Genomic DNA, 15,387 nt, shown 5'->3' on the forward strand with positions numbered 1-15,387 from the left:
GGGGCCGAGCTGCCCGGGGGCGGGGCCGAGCTGCCCGGGGGCGGGGCTGCCGCAAGCAACTGGTGGACTAGTGCGGCTGCTGATGCCGGCGTGTGAGCTTCTCTTTGGCAAGGACACCCTCGGCGCGGGTGGGGCCCGGGTGGCGCCCGGGTGGGACGGGAAAGGCAAGTAGTCAAAGGACTCCCAGGAGGGTGGTCATCTATTTATGCTGGGCTTTTAAGGAAGGGTCGGAATTCACCGGACAGAGCAGAGGCATCACGGGCAGAGGGAACAGCATACGCAAAAGTGGAAGGACCTGGTGCATTGGAGCAATGGGAAACAGCTGAGATAGTGGTTTAGCAGGGCCACAGGGAGAGTGTGGTCAGACCTGAGTAGTCAGGACACAGGAGCCTTGAATGCCAAACCAAGGAGTTGGGCCTTATCCTGAAAGCAAGGGAGGACCAGAGGAAGACAGGGGTGACTTAAGACTTGTAGGAGGGGGCCGGTCCGGTGGCACAGTGGTTAACTGCGCACATTCCACTTCAGCGGCCCGGGGTTCGCTGGTCCAGATCCCGGGTGCAGACATTGCACTGTTTGGCACACCATGCTGTGGTAGGAGTCCCACATATAAAGTGGAGGAAGACTGGCACGGATGTTAGCTCAGGGCCAGTCTTCCTCAGCAAAAAGAGGAGGATTGGCAGCAGTTAGCTCAGGGCTAATCTTCCTCAAAAAAAAAAGACTTGTAGGAGATAAAGACCTCTTTGCTAACTGAGTGGGGCCAGGAGGCTATAGGTAGTAACAGCCTGGTGAGACACAAGGACCCCCTAACTAGAGCCCTGGGAACTGAAAGGAGTTGAGGAAGTGACATAGGAGCCCAGAGAAAGCCAGGTGAAGTCTGAAGGGAGAGTCTGAGATAGTGGGGGAAGCAATGTGGTACCCCACATACATCATCCATCTCAGCCCAAGGCTTCCTCCTCCAGTGCACCCATCCTTCATTCCTTCCCTCAGTGCCTCAGTAGGAGCTGGACACCCACTGTATGCTGTGGATTTTCAACCCTTTAAGTGTATGGGGTCAGGGGCTGCACAATAAAAGATGAGTAAACTGATATAAAATGTGTCCCTGTGCTCCTGTGGCATCCCTTGGGTCTGGGGGCCCTGGTACCAGTACCAAGCACCACTGCTAGTGCCCTGGGCCTGATACCTTCTTGGGCAAACTTGGGTGTGTGTGTGACAGGGAAAGTTGACACAACACACATCTGGGCTTTGGGGCAGGGTACAGACCACAGGCCTTGAATGACTTGAGGGGAGGGCCACAGATCAGATGGCCAGGGAGGAAGTGAGGGGACAGAAGAAGGCGTGGGAGTTAGGAGGACTGGTGAGTCTCAGAAGAGCTGCCAGAGGCATTTTTCTTGGACCACACCTTTGGGCTAGGTCCTGTGCCTGCTAGAGCCTTCAGAGGCTCTGGCCAGGCCTGAACAGGGGGTGCTGGCCACACAGGCCTCTGCAGCCTAAGCTTCTATTCCCTCTTCTGTGCTCCTCCTCCACTCAGACTAGTCCTCACCTGCCTGGGGAGCATCTCCCTCCTTCTAGACTAAGCCACGGGGCCTTAGCTGCCTGGGAAGCCCTTCCTGTTCACCCACACACAGCACACCTGGACTCACTCCCACCCAGGGCAAAGCCAGGTGGTCCTTGCAGTCTCTCCTGGGCAGGGACCATGACCTATGAGGATGTATCCTCAAGTCCTGGCTCCAAGAGGTGTCCAGTAAACCCCTACAGCTAGAAGATCTCTTTCTCCATGCATACCCATACAGGGGCACTGCCCAAATGCCCCCAAGAAACAAGGGGCATCCTCCCCGGGGGCAACCTCCAGAGCATCTGGACCCAGAGGACCAGAAGAGGAGGGAGGGAAGCTTGCCTCCTGGACGTTCTCTGGGGCCAGGCAGGTACAGCTCACTCAGGGCAGGTGAGGTGCACAGTGAGTAATAAGGGCTAGTCAGCTCCCAGGATCCACTGTGGACAAGCACCAAGGACGGAAGTGGTCTCCAGAGCCTGGAGACCCTGCTGGGACCCTTCAGCAGTCCCTGGGAAAATCTCGAGTCAACTGTGCCCCTCCTTTTTCCTGATGTTTCCTCCAGGAAGCCCTCCCAGACCACCACCCAGGACCTGCTAGCTGCTTGGCCTTGAACTCTCAGCAGGACCCACCCACTCTTGGCAGCTCAGCTTGGGCAAATCACTCCCGGGTGGGTTAAATGGGAGCCTGAGACTGACTCTGGACGGAAGGGGTAAAGTAACCCTGGGTCATAGGCTCTTTCCAAGAGCTTTTCCTTCCAGGTCATAGGGGGTGCTGAAGGCAGCCCAGGGGTGAGGAATGAGGCCTGAGTGGCCGCCTGCAGCCCCCACTGGAATCTTCCCTGCCCCTCCCTTTCAGATTAACTGAAACCTGCTAATTGTGGCAGCCCTCTGCACGCTCCCCTCCCCCACCGCCGTATTCCTCCCTCCCGTTGCCTCCCCTCCCCTCCCCCTTCCATCCGAATGATAAAGGGCCCGGCCCGCCTGCCCCCGCCCGGCCTCAGGCCCCGGCCCTGCCTCGCCACACTGCCCCAGTGCCCTGCGCCCTCCACGGGCCAGGCCTCTGCCCACGTTGTCGGCTTCCCCTGCATGGGGCCCTGCAGCAACCCACGCCTGGGGCTCCCCGGGGCGGAGTCGGCCTCCCAGCCCCCCAAGAGGAGGAAGAAGAGATACCTGCGGCATGACAAGCCCCCCTACACCTACTTGGCCATGATCGCCCTGGTGATCCAGGCCGCACCCTCCCGCAGGCTGAAGCTGGCCCAGGTGAGAGGGTCCCCCACTCTCTTCACACTCCGAGGTCCCCCACTTTCTTCACACCCCAGACCCGTCCCCCACCTACTCCCAGGCTCAGGTTCGGGCCTCCACCCCCACCGGGCCCTACCCAGCTGTGCCAGCGCGGCCAGTTCCGGCCTGGGCACCTGGCGAGGGGGCTGAGATGCTTAGGCGAGACCCTTTTCAGGGAGGTGCCCCCTTCTCCCTCGGGCTCAGAGGTGTTCTGAGGGGGGCGGCGCTGGGGCGCCCCTAAGCCCAGCTGTGGGGGAGGGGTGGTTGCCCCCTCCGCGCCCCGGCTCACAGCGCCTGCCGGCCGCCCCGTGGTTTCAGATCATCCGTCAGGTCCAGGCCGTGTTCCCCTTCTTCAGGGACGACTACGAGGGCTGGAAGGACTCCATCCGCCACAACCTCTCCTCCAACCGATGCTTCCGCAAGGTGGGGCAGGGCGAGGGTCGGGGCCGGGGGGCGGGGCGGGGGCGGTAATCCCGAGTATCCGGGGTCGCACGGCCCCACCCAAGCCTGCCCCCCCAACCAGGTGCCCAAGGATCCTGCGAAGCCCCAGGCCAAGGGCAACTTCTGGGCGGTCGACGTGAGCCTGATCCCCGCCGAGGCGCTGCGGCTGCAGAACACGGCCCTGTGCCGGCGCTGGCAGAGCAGGGGCGTGCGGGGGGCCTTCGCCAAGGATCTGGGCCCCTACGTGCTGCACGGCCGGCCCTACCGGCCGCCCAGTCCCCAACCTCCGCCTAGCGAGGGCTTCAGCATAAAGTCTCTGCTAGGGGACCCCGGGGAGGAGGCGCCACGGAGCAGCCCAGGTCTGGCAGGCTCCACGCGCAGTGGGGAGGACGTGGTGCCCACTCAGCCCCTGCCCTCTGAGAGGTCTCTGTGGCCCCTTTGCCCCCTCCCCGGGCCCATGAGAGCAGAAGGGGAGGCTTCCCAGGGGGGAACCAGCAGGCCCTCGCCCCTTTCCCCTCAGCCCAGAACCTGGCCCCTCCACTTACTGCAAGGTACCCCAGACTCTGGGGGACTGTCCAGTGGGGGCCACAGGGCCTCACTTTGGGGGCAGCTACCCACCTCCTACTTGCCCATCTACACTCCCAACGTGGTAATGCCCTTGGCTCCACTACCACCCACATCCTGTCCCCAGTGCCCACCATCAACCAGCCCAGCCTACTGGGGGGTGGCTCCTGAAACCCATGGCCCCCCAGGGCTGCTCTGGGATCTAGATGCACTCTTCCAAGGGGTGCCACCCAACAAGAGCATCTACGATGTGTGGATTAGCCACCCCCGGGACCTGGCTGCCCCCACCCCAGGCTGGCTACTCTCCTGGTACAGCCTGTGAGGCTCCCAGGGCAGGGGCTGCTTGCTTCTCCCATCCCCTCCTGCTGCCACTGGCTTGTTAAAGGGAAACCAAGGCCAAGAGGACCAAGAGATGTCTGTGGCCACAGAGCCTTGAAACATGAGACACCAGCTGTTCTGAGTCCACAATGTTTATTGGACAGCCCCACGAAGGGTTGTGGCCCAGCTGGGCACCACCCTGGCCCTGATGGTCAGTCATGCCTCTCCTACCCCCAGAGGCAAAGCTGGAAGGAGCAGGGCTCTGCTTGGAGTAGCCCTTCCTGTCCCTTTCCAGGTCCCACCTTCTCTGGCCGTCTGTCCGTCCGTCCATCCATCCATCCATCACCATCTGTCGCCTCCCCTCCCTGGCTGCAGGCTGGGGGAGGGACAACCTAATAGCGGCTCCAGCCTTAAGTCTTGTGCCCCCTTAACTGTCTGGGAAGGAGATAGCACCTTTTTGGGGAAAAGGGATCGGGAAGAAGGACCCTACAGTAGTTCTGGTGATGGTAGTGGGGAAGAGCACAGTAAAGGAACAGACAAGATTTTAATGGCAAGTCTAATTTTTGGTGGTGGGGTCGGTAACTGGTGACTCGGGTAACACTGGGCCCGGGTCTGCGTCCCATCCCGCGGCTCTGGGATCCCTGCTGTGTGCCGCGATAACAGCAAATGGTGATAAGGAGGGAGCTGAGGGCCTGGGGAGCAATCATTTTCCAGGCTTAACACTCCTCCTCGCGGGGCGGGGGGAGGGGCAACTCTGGGAGTTTGGGGGGCAGTGGGCCCCCAAAAGGTCAAGAAGGTTGTTTGGGTGTAGAAACTTCGCTGCCTCCGCCGAGAGAAGTGCGACCCTAGACTCCCTGGGCAGGATTACGAGGGCAGGTCCTCCGGGGGCACGAGGGCCGAGCTGGAGCCGCTGTCGGGGCCGGGGCTTGGAGGGCTGCCGGGGGGTGGCGTGGGGGTACAGGGGGTTCCAGTGAGTGGTGTGTCGGTGCTGAGCGAGGAGGGCGTCCCGGAGCGCGGGGCCCTGCGGCGCCGGGCCGGCCCCAGCTCCACTTGGCCCACTCGCTCGGCGAACTTGAGCGAGCACACAGTCTCGCCGAGGTCCTCGGGCCGCGTGGAGATCTGCGGGGGAGCGGCACTGGTGGGCGGCCCCCGAGTGGGCGGAGCCTGGCGTGCAGACCGCCCCCCTTGGCCCTGCGCCCCGCCCCGCGCCCGCGCCCGCGCCCGTGCCCGCGCCGCCCGCGCCCACCTGCAGCAGCAGCACGGCAGTGGCGCCGGGACCGAGCGCCGGCTGCAGCAGGCGCGTGAGCTGCGAATCGCGGAAGGGCACGTGTGGCCGGCGGGCCCGCAGCGCAGCCATCACGCCTCCCAGCGCCAACAGCGAGCGGTTGATGGTCCGGGCCTCCCGCAGACGCTGGGCGCCGTCCGAGTCTCCCCGCGCCGTGCCGGCCGCCCCCGCCTTCCAGGCACGCTCGGATCCCGCCAGGTCCACCAGGTGCAGCGTGCCTGCAGGGGCGAGCGAGTCCGACGTGGAGAGCGCCCCGGTTTCAGGTGCGACGAGGCCTCCCGCAGGGCTCAGGCGCAGGCCGCGGTACCTGCGGGGCCCGGACCGCGCGGTGGGGACGCCGCGCGCAGCGTCAGCGTGACCATCGCGTGCGAACGGGAGCTGTGCTGGTTCATGGCGGTGGCGGCGGTGGCCCGGTTGCTCCTCCCTAGGCTCAGCATCTGGAGGGCGGAGCGACAGGGCTTGCCTGCTGCTCGTGCTGCAGGGTCTGCGCCCCCAGGTGGGAGAACAGGGCGGGGCCTTGGAGGGCGGCGCTGCACACTAGGCAGTCTTACCTGGTGCAGCGTCTCCAGGTTGGGCACGTCCCAGTAGGTGAGGCCAGCCACCTGGATCCCCCCTTGGCCTGCTGGGCCCTGCCTCACGGCCAGGCGCTCGGGAGGCCCTGGGGCTAGGAGGTCCCTGGTGAGAAATGGGAGGGCTTGGTTTGGGGGTTCTCCGGGGAGCCAGAAGCCTCTGGGACTAGGGGTGGGGAGGAGGCGGTGCCGACCTGACAGCCTCGTTGTAGATCTCCACCATGCTGAGGGTCACGCGGTGCTGACCTCCGGTCCCCATCTCCCGGAACAATGACTGCAGCGCCCTAGGAGCTATGCCAGGGTCCTCGGGTGGGCCCTGGGGACGGGATGGAGTGCCACATCGGGCTCACATCCCAGTCCCTAGCCCCAGGAGCCACCCAGAGTGTGCCCCCTTCCCACCTCCATGCTGTAGGTCTTCCCAGTCCCTGTCTGACCATAGGTGAAAATGCAGACACTGTAGCCTCGAAGGCAGGACAGCACAGCCGGCTCCAGCTCCCTGAAGACCTAGGGGCAAGAGGAGTGGGAGGGGTGGGGCAAGGTGTGAACAGAGCTTGATTCCCCTGGGAGGCAGGCTCTAGGGGAGCATGGGGGAAGGGTGGATCTCCCCACAGAGGAGGCTCCCTGGAGAAGTGGGCATTTTCAAGAATTTTCCAGGCAAAGAAAAGAAGGAGAAGAGGTGGTGCAGAGTATTGGGGAGGCTGGGGGCATGGCAGTCAAGAGCCCAGATGCTGGGCTGGAGCACCAGGTTCAAACCCTGGGTGTGACAGGAGGCAAGTCACTCATCCTCTTTGTCCGAGGTTTCTCTCTGTGAGCTGAAGACTGTAATGGCCCCCGTCGTCAGGGCTGAAGGGGAGCATGTGCTGAGAGACTAGAGCAGTGCTTGGCACACAAATGATGAGCCCAAAAGGGCCCCAGGGTGTGAAGGATGGGCCAACTAGGATTGCTGGAACCTGGGCCCTGGGAGGTTGCAGAGAGGTAGCCGAGTGGGACGTGGGGCTGGGACTTGTATCTTGTGGCAACTGGATGCCAACAGGAGCCTTTTGAGCAATGACATGCCAGCTTTCCAGCTTAGAAGGTGGCTGGTAATGTCAGTTCTGCTGGAAGTGTTGGTTGCTGGCCATGAGGGCAGCTCCAGAATTCCTGTGTGGTCACTAAGAGTCCATGACTGAGAGGAAGCTCTGGGGGTGACCATGGTGGTGGGACTGTGGTTGGGGGGACTGTGGTGCCATTGCAGAGATGGGGAAGAGATGAGGGGGCTCGGTGACAGATGCCTTTGGTTCTTTCATTCAGACACATGGAGTTGGAGGGCCCTGTCCAGAAGGGCTGCCTGTGAGGCAGTGGACAACGGGGGGCCCGTGCAGGGCTGCAGTTTGGGGCAGCACGTGAGGCTGGGGTGGTGTGTGGGATACACAAGAGAGGTGAGTGGAAAACAGCTGTGGTACTCCAGGAAGTGGGGGAGGGCGCCCTGGACACCTGCCACGCACTCTCATCACACCGTCTGTCCCTCTGAGGCCAGCACAGGTCTGAGTCTCAGCCAGCTCTGCCCCGTACCTCATCCCCTCCTGGCCCTGAGTCTGTTTCCTGAGCTATGGAAGCTCTAGCGGCAAAGTTTGTGTGTGACAGAGAGAGAGTGTGTGAAGCAAGTTGCTGGTAGGCTGGGGCTTGAGCCTCTGTTTTCTGCTGAGTCTGGCAGGAAAGGAGAGGAGGAAGGAGGGCGGGATCTGTGCAGGGCAGCGGGAGAGCACTGAGGGCCAGAAGCTCTCCCACTCACCCATGTCCCCCTCTGCCCACCTTGGCCACAAAGCCAGGAGGGTTTTCTGCTCTCACAGCTAGCCAACTCTGGACCCCGGGCTGGGGGAATGGGCAGCCAGCAAAGCCTGGAGAAGGAGGTCACAGCACTGTCCCCACCACAGCAGCACCATGCTCCACAGCCAGCTCTGCCTGAGCAGTAACCGTCACCTCAGAAGGTTCATTTTCTTTAGTTTCCTGATGAAAAGTTATTTTTGAAAATGTTAACCTTCGTGTCTAAACGAGAAGGTCTGTTTCCCCTGGGCCTACAGAGCCTGGGGGTGGGGTGGGGGGGAGAGGATGCAGAGGAACAACCCCTGGAAGGAAAGTAAGTGCCCAGCTAGCCTGCCAGTCCTGCCTCCCAGATCCTCCGGCTCCCTTCTTTTCCCTGCTGGAGTCCAGCCACTCTCCCTCCTGGGAGGACAAATAGACTAAAAAGGGGAACCCAGAGTGCCTTCTGGACTCCAGGAGACCCTGAAGGAAGGTGAACACAGGTGCAAGGGCAGAGCATTACCTCCTCCTGGCTGGCATCTGGAGGGAAGACCCAGTCCAGATGGAAGCGATGCTGGCGCCCTCGATAACAGGTGGTGACACTGCCACCCGGGCCGGGCTCTGAGCACACCAGGCTGGAGGGTGTTCCTGGCCTCAGCCGACACAGCACACGGATATTTCCTGAGGTGGAGAGCAGGCCAGTGAGCTGCCTCCTGGGCCATGAAGCATGGAGAGGCTCCACTTCCTTCAGCCTGCCCCTCACCCCTCCACTCCCCGGTCCTGCCATACCCTTGAGCTCCAGCAGTCGCCCTGGGCATCCAGTTGGGGTCCTCTGCTGCTCCTCAGGGAGCTGAGTCCCAGCCCCTCTGGCTGACAGTGCTCCCAGGGCCCAGGATACCTGGGGGAACAGGGATGTGATGAAGACAGCAGGGAACTGCTGACGGAGGAGCTGATGGGGTGGGTGCTGAGAGCAATGTGGAGCCACCGTGTGACCACACAGCTGTGGTGATCTGCAACTTTCAGTGGCTTCAGGTCCCTGAGAACATCCTTCTGCGGACCTGGGATGGAACCCAGGAATCTGAGGAGGCCCACGGACAAAGACATCATCTGTCTCCTCTGGACTCTTGGCAATCCTGAGAGATTCACTGTCACCCCAGTTGGCACAAGACAAAAACGAGACCCAGAAGTGACATCGCACACAGGGTCACACGACTGTTCTGGTTCCAGAGCCTACGTCCTCCATCAGAGCAGGCAGCTCCCAGGCTGGGAAGGGAGAAAGGACAGGGGCTCCCTGAGGGAAGGACAGTGATGGGGCTCCCCAGAGATCATGTGTCAAGAGAGGGGGCAGGTGGTCCTGACCTGGCCCTGGGCCTCGCTCAACGAACCCTGACAGCTCTGGGTGAAGGTGCTGACCAATCCTCGGAGGTCCCCACAGCCCTGACGCAGGCTGGCCATGCGTGCCCGGAGTCCTGGCAGGGGAAGGTTGTTGAGGGAAAGCCCAAACCCGTGGCCTTTCCATGAGCCCCCCAGCCCCTGGACTTACCTGCCAGCTGCCCATGCATCTGCTGCAGCTCCCTTCTGCAGTTCTGCTCAGTCTCCTGCTGGAGCTGCCGGAGGGCCCCCCGAAGGCCCTGCAGCTGCACCTCCTGCACCCCCAGCTGCCCCGCCCAACGCCACCCATTACTGAGGATAGGGCACTTAACAGTCCCCACCTCAGATGCCCCTCTCCCCAGTGCCCCAGCCTTTCTGGCCCCTGGGCCCAGCACCCACCTGGACTCGGAGAGCTTCTGTGGTGTCCTGGGCCTCCTGAAGCCGGCCCTGAAGCTCCACTAGTGCCTCTGCCTCATCCTGCAGGAGGGGGGAGGGGGGCAGCCAGGTCAGCATGTGGGAGGGGCGCTCCAGCAGCCCCATTTTCCAGCTGGGAAAGTCAAGTCAAGAGGAGCAGGCAGACCCATGCCTCCTAAGTCCATGCAAAGGTCCTTTCCCCAGGTCCCTCTGTTCTCCTGGGGTCAGTCACTCAGGGGAGCCACGGGACGGGGTGAAGGAGTTCTCCCATAGGCAGCAGTCTCCTTGATGGGGCTGTCCTGCACAGACCATCCCAGGGCCTAGCCACAGTCCTGGGGCCCTGGCCCTTCAGGTCACAGAGGGCCCCCTGCCTCTGTTCCAGCATTCAGGACATTCTGAGAAAGCCTGAGCAATATCGCTGGAGGCCAGTGTGCAGAAGCCCCAGACTGCAGGGAAGCAGCAGCTAAGGAGCAGGGTACCTGGGGAGCCCTGGTGGGGGGGCCGGGGCCCCAGTGCAGCAGGAGGTCCCGAGTGAGGCTCAGGCTCTGCTTCAGGGCCTCGTTCTCCAGAGTAAGGTGCTGAACCCTCTTCTCCGAGTCTGTCGCCCCCTGGCGGAGAGAGAAGCCCTCAGGACTCACCTGAAAGTCGGGGGCCCTCTCTCTTGAGTCCGCTCCTGGACCCGCCCCCAGCAGCCTCACCACTCCCAGGCGCAGCCGGCCCAGCTCCTCCTCCTGCAGTTCTAGCTGCTGCTTCAGTTCTTCCAGCTGGGAAGGAGGAGAGGACACGTGGTGGAGCACCTCCTTCCTGTCCCCCCCAGTCCCTGCTGCCTCCTGGGCCCCTCACCTGTCCAAGGATGAGCTGTTCCAGCCGCTGCCAAGCTCTCTGGTCCTCTTCCAACTGGGGGGACTGTTGCCCCTGGGTCTCACCCCTTGGTGAAAGGGAAGGGCTTTCTTCTTGGGATGGGGGCCCTGGGGTGAGGTAGACCCAGTTAGGACTGATGAGGTCTCTGGCTTGAAAAAGGGGCACCTTCAGAGTAGAGCTAGGCTTGGGACCCCGTACTCCACGCCACTCAGGCTCTAGTGGGCTTCACTCCCTCCACACGCTCCCTTTTCAATTCACTACTCTTTACACACCAGCGGGAGTTGAGGGTTGCACCCCCGAGGCTGACTGAGTCCCCTGGGGCAGGGCCTGCCTTCCCCTGGGGCTCCGAATCCATGCCAAGAGGGCCAAAAGCTGACCGGTCACCGTCAACAGTAGGGGAACATCACCAGGCTGTGAAGGAAGTAAGAATCAGGCGGAGAAGACGGGAACAGGAACGTGGAGGCCAGAAGGACTGGGGAGATAACGGGTTGCCGGAGAAGGACCCTCAGTCCCGCTCACCTTGGTCACGTCTGGAGGATTCCCGCAGCTCTCTTCCGCCCCCAGCTGGGCCGAGAGGAACTCCGCAAGACGCACCAGAGCCTCTTCCAAGGAGACCTCGGTTGCGCGGCCCTCGGCTCCCCCGACCGGCCCATCCTCAGACTCAGAGCAGCCTGCGAGGCCAGGTGGTGGGAGGGCAAGGTGCGCTGGGTCACGTGTTGGAGGCCAGGGCACCAGATGGCACCTGCCGGGCCCTCCGTCCCAAGGAGGTCACAGGCACCCCTCCCTCTCTAGGACGGCGGGGCTCCCCCGACGCACCGACAGTACCTACCGACCAAGCCGGTCAGCTCGGTCCACAGTTCTGCCGTGGGCTGGTCGGGGCGGCGGCGACCCCCGGGCTTGCTGCGGGCCCTCTAGGGAGCGAGCAGGGGAGCCCCTGAGGCGAGGCCAGGCAGCCTGCCGGGCTCTCTCCCTCAGGAAACTGGACCAGAGGAGCTGGGGCTGAGGTCTCTGCTCCCAACACCAGAACGACACGGGGTCCTCCGCGCGGCCCCCTCCCCAGCGTCAGCGCCCTACGCTGCGCGGGCCCGCAAAGCAGCTCTCAGGAAGGGGTCGCCGGCCGCGCTGCGCCCGCCCCCACTCACCTGCGCCGGGTCCCCGGGGTCGGCGGGCCCCGCGGCCCTGCCATCCCTGCGGAAGAGGCTGTAGAAGATGTAGATGAGCAGCGAGTAGAAGGCGTACATGGGAGTGCGGGGCAGCAGAGGGCCCCGCTTCGCGCCACCCCGCGTCCCCTCGCCCCGACTCGGCGCCCGCCCGCCGCACAGGCGGTGCGCATGCTCAGGGCGGCCGCCCCCACGGCCCGGCTCCGCGGGCGGAGGGCGCGCGCCCGAGGAAGGGGGTGCCAGAGACAGGTGGCCCCGGGACCCCCGCGGACACCTGCCCCGCGCCCCCTTCTATTTCGCGGAGACGTAGGGCTGAGAGCGCCAACGGACCCCGCACCCCCTTTTCTCGGAATCCCTCCCAGCCCTCCGTGGACGCCCCACCACGCTCATCCTTGGAGCTGTCCGCCCACGGGTGTCCAACCTCCACTCCCCGCACAGCCCCGCTCCTCCCCTCACAGCCCCGCCCCCTCCACCCTAGCGCGAAGCCCCGCCCACACCCCGCCCCCTCAAGCCCCGCCACGCCCCTCTCCTCATAGCCCCCTCCTCTTACCTCCCCGACCCTCCCAGTCCCGCCCCTCCCGGTCCACTTCCCCTCAAGCCCCCCCCCTCCCCTCACAGCCCCTTCCTCAGACCCCTCCCTCTCCTCACCACACATCCCTCCAAACCACCGGGCTAATACACCTCATCCCCGTACAGAGCCCCCTCCTCCTAGTCCCGCCTCCTCTCTTACAACCCGGTCTCGCTCTCCTAGAATGCCCCCTTAGCCCAGGCCCCGCCCCCGGCCGCTCTAGCCTCCACTCCTCTCGTTGGTTCGCTCCGGGCCTCCGCAGGCCGGGCGCGGGGGGCGGGGCGGCGGCGGAGGGGCGGCACTGTGAGCACGTTCAAGCGACCGGTCGCCGTTGCGTTCGGGCCGCGCAGTTCGGCTGCCCCTGAGAGCCTGGGCTGTTGCTCCTTCCAAGCGCAGGGACCAGGCCGAGTGGGCCTGTGAGCGCCTCGCTCCTTCTCCCCCAGGTCCGGCGCCCCAACTTGGGTTCAAGGGCCCCAGGGCTCACGCCCACCCACCCCGCACTGCCGTCTCCCTTCTTTTCCCGGGAGAATTAGATTTTTCTTCCCCACAGTTGTGTCCAGTGGCCTCAGGGCTCCGGAAAGTTTCGGATGAGCCTATCCCCATCCCAACATTTAGAAATGGTGCTCTGGAACCTGGGAGTCCTGGGGAGTCGCCCTTAGGGCTCCCGGTCGCCGGCTTCTGCGTTCTTTTTTCATCTCCAAAGTTGAGGATCCCCTGCCTGTCTCCTCAAACTCCCTACCGCCCAAGGCGCCATGGCCCTTAAGCCTTGGAGTGAGTGGAGCACGGCCCTGTCCCACCTGGCGCTAGGAGTGGTGTCTCTGCATGCAGCCGTGAGTACTGCTCAGGTGAGTACACAGGGGCCTGGCAGGGGCGTATCCCACTCCCAAACCCCAAGGACCTAGCTAGTTCCCTGGATCAGGGAGAGGGTGGTGGGAAGTGAGTCGGGGGGACCAGGCTTCCATGAGACCACCAGAACCTTCCGTGCTTAACGGAAGGTCCTGGCCTCTTTTTCCCACATCTCCCTTCTCTGTGTTGACAGGCAAGTCGAGGGGCTGCTGCTGGCTTCCTGCTCCAGGCCTTGGCCACCGCCACCATGCTGGCCCCAGGGCTGGGCACAGATGAAGACTATCTTGCTGGAGCCTGGGTAGCCACTGTCATTGGTCTGCCCCTTCTTGCCTTCGACTTCCACTGGGTGAATGGGGACCGCTCCTCCGCCAACCTGCTCCTGGGAGGGGGCATGGTGCTGGCAGTGGCTGGGGACCACCTTGGTGCCGAGGGCCGCTCTGTGGCTGGTCAGGCGGTGGTGCTAGTGGTCGCAGTGACCATCCTCATTGTGGCTGTTTTCACGACCAACACTTATGGAATGTGGGGGGGCGCCATGCTGGGTGCTGCAGGCCTCCTGAGTCGGCTGGAGGAGGACAGACTGCTGCTGCTGCCAAAGGAGGACGTCTGTCGAGGGGCCCTGGCCGCGGGGAGTTGGGCCTACCACCGGGCCCTGCACACACAGCGCCTGCAGTGGGAGTGACAGTTGGAGACAGCAAGGCAGGGCTTCTGCCCTGGCTATCACCTTCCCCTCCCGTGGACCTGCTCCTGAGGCCTCCTCCTCTAGGGATAGACTCTCCTTTCCCTCAAGTGGGCTTGCTGCATGGTGACTGGTCAGGGGGTAGAGTCTGGGCACTGCCCCTTCTCTGGCTGAGTGTGGGGACTTGTTTAGATCAGAATGAAAGGGTCCCAGGCATGTTTTGGGACCTGACTCTGGGCAGGCCATGGTCGTAGATCCAGAGAGAGGTTTGGTCTCCAATAAACCTTAGGGATTTAGCAGAAATATGGAATCTGCCCATTCTTCAGAGGGATTGAGGGGCTGGCCCGGTGGTGCAGCGGTTAAGTTCGCACGTTCCACTTCTCGGCAGCCCGGGGTTCGCTGGTTCGGATCCCGGGTGCGGACGTGGCACCGCTTGGCAGCCATGCTGTGGTAGGTGTCCCACATATAAAGTAGAGGAAGATGGGCACGGATGTTAGCTCAGAGCCAGGCTTCCTCAGCAAAAAGAGGAGGACTGGCAGTAGTTAGCTGAGGGCTAATCTTCCTCAAAAAAAAAAGACAGAGGGATTGAGGGGTCCTCCAGTGAGCTTCCTGAGGCTCCCAGGGCAGCAACTGGTTTCTCTGATCTAAAAAAGGGGATGCGCTGGAACCAGTCTGGGGCGTCCCCCAGCTTGGCCTCCTGCTGGTATCTTTGTCAGGAGAACCCCTGGACTGAGAAGACATACTCCTGGGCCCTTGCACGGCCTGGCAGGTGGCCCTCTGGGGCAGTGACCTTCACGGGCTGATGGCTGGGGTGGAAGCAGGGGAGGGCTGTACCACAGCTTCCCAGAAAGCCACATCTTCTCCCCGGGCTATGCGACCTCTGCCTGTTTGCCCTCTGGCCTGTGCAATAGAAGTCCTGATTTCCCAAGACCCTCAGTTTGCTCAGTTGACCCCTCTTCAGCTCCCAACCCCAGGGTTAGGAAGCGGGATTGGGCAGAACAGTGGGTTAGACTCGGGGTCGCGAGTCCTCCCGCGGGGAGTCCGGGCGCTTAAGTCCTGTGGAAGCACATCTCATCCCGCACAGGAGGGGAAGGGGTGGCCGGCGGGGTTTCCAGGAGCCAGCCCAGGGCCCCGCGCACGCAAGCCCGAGTGTTGGGGGACAAAGGCGCAGGCACACTCCGACGTGCGGTCCAGGGCTGCGTCGGTCCCGGTGACCCTCGGCGTGTGGGCCGCGCCCTGAACGCCCGGAAGCGCCGCGCTCGCCCCCATCTCAAGACTTCCCCACCCCAGGCGCGCACCCCTCCGCGGATCGCCCTGGGCCCCGCCCCCTCCCAGCCCACTTTCTGCAGGGGCGGGCCCTCAGGAACCCTCGAGCGCCCATTGGCCCTGGCTGCCGCGCCGTCTCGCCCAGAGCGGCGCTCCCATTGGTTCCGCGCCGCTCACGTGACAGGGAGAACGAGGAGGCGGTGGCGGCGGCAGCGGCGGGGGGAGCGCGCAGCGAAAACAAAGATGGCGGCCACGCCGGGGTTGGTGGCGGCGGCGGCTGCGGGGCGACGCGCGGGCCGGACCCTCTGAGGCGGCGGCGCAGGGAGCGGGCTGCGGGGTCGCGGCGGCGGCGAGAGGGCGGCGGGAGCGCGCGGCGCCCCTAACTTCCAGCCGCGAGAGCGCGCCGGCACCCGCCCGCCGGGCCGGCTGGCCTCGAT

General features: G+C 63.7%; 3 protein-coding genes across 9 annotated transcripts in view; 2 read left to right on the plus strand and 1 right to left on the minus strand.

The window, feature by feature from the left end:
• The first annotated feature begins 2,637 nt into the window (after positions 1 to 2,637).
• On the plus strand, positions 2,638 to 4,159 carry FOXH1 (forkhead box H1). Its single transcript, XM_046641737.1, has 3 exons — positions 2,638 to 2,811; positions 3,151 to 3,255; positions 3,356 to 4,159. The coding sequence occupies exons 1-3, from the start codon at positions 2,638 to 2,640 to the stop codon at positions 4,157 to 4,159; spliced, it is 1,083 nt and encodes a 360-aa protein (XP_046497693.1).
• A 134-nt stretch (positions 4,160 to 4,293) lies between these two features.
• On the minus strand, positions 4,294 to 12,067 carry KIFC2 (kinesin family member C2). Of its 4 annotated transcripts, none has more exons than XM_046641731.1 (18): positions 11,577 to 12,067; positions 11,264 to 11,345; positions 10,954 to 11,105; positions 10,707 to 10,845; positions 10,417 to 10,541; positions 10,272 to 10,337; positions 10,053 to 10,181; positions 9,559 to 9,636; positions 9,332 to 9,446; positions 9,148 to 9,257; positions 8,578 to 8,686; positions 8,312 to 8,469; positions 6,444 to 6,513; positions 6,204 to 6,300; positions 5,992 to 6,115; positions 5,748 to 5,877; positions 5,402 to 5,658; positions 4,294 to 5,089 (listed from the first exon to the last, which is right to left on the minus strand). In XM_046641731.1, exons 1-18 carry the CDS (start codon positions 11,673 to 11,675, stop codon positions 4,859 to 4,861), a joined length of 2,271 nt encoding a protein of 756 aa, XP_046497687.1. In that variant the 5' UTR covers positions 11,676 to 12,067; the 3' UTR covers positions 4,294 to 4,858. The 4 variants fall into 4 exon arrangements, with proteins under 4 accessions (XP_046497687.1, XP_046497685.1, XP_046497684.1 ...); XM_046641729.1 differs by having other exon boundaries at positions 6,204 to 6,325; positions 6,409 to 6,513; positions 9,332 to 9,395; positions 11,577 to 12,064; XM_046641728.1 differs by having other exon boundaries at positions 6,204 to 6,325; positions 6,409 to 6,513; positions 11,577 to 12,064.
• A 390-nt stretch (positions 12,068 to 12,457) lies between these two features.
• Positions 12,458 to 15,387, plus strand: part of ZFTRAF1 (zinc finger TRAF-type containing 1) — a 16,984-nt gene continuing 14,054 nt past the window's right edge. For 2 of the 4 annotated variants that reach the window (XM_046641733.1, XM_046641732.1), the window contains exon 1: positions 15,182 to 15,210. In XM_046641733.1, the coding sequence (XP_046497689.1) occupies positions 15,194 to 15,210 (17 nt within the window). In that variant the 5' untranslated portion in view covers positions 15,182 to 15,193. Of the gene's footprint in view, positions 13,008 to 13,201; positions 13,355 to 15,126; positions 15,211 to 15,387 lie in introns of those variants that run through there. The other 2 variants (XM_046641736.1, XM_046641735.1) reach the window with 2 other exon arrangements.

Source organism: Equus quagga, chromosome 16 (assembly GCF_021613505.1).
Source record: "Equus quagga isolate Etosha38 chromosome 16, UCLA_HA_Equagga_1.0, whole genome shotgun sequence".
Lineage (NCBI taxonomy): Eukaryota > Metazoa > Chordata > Mammalia > Perissodactyla > Equidae > Equus > Equus quagga.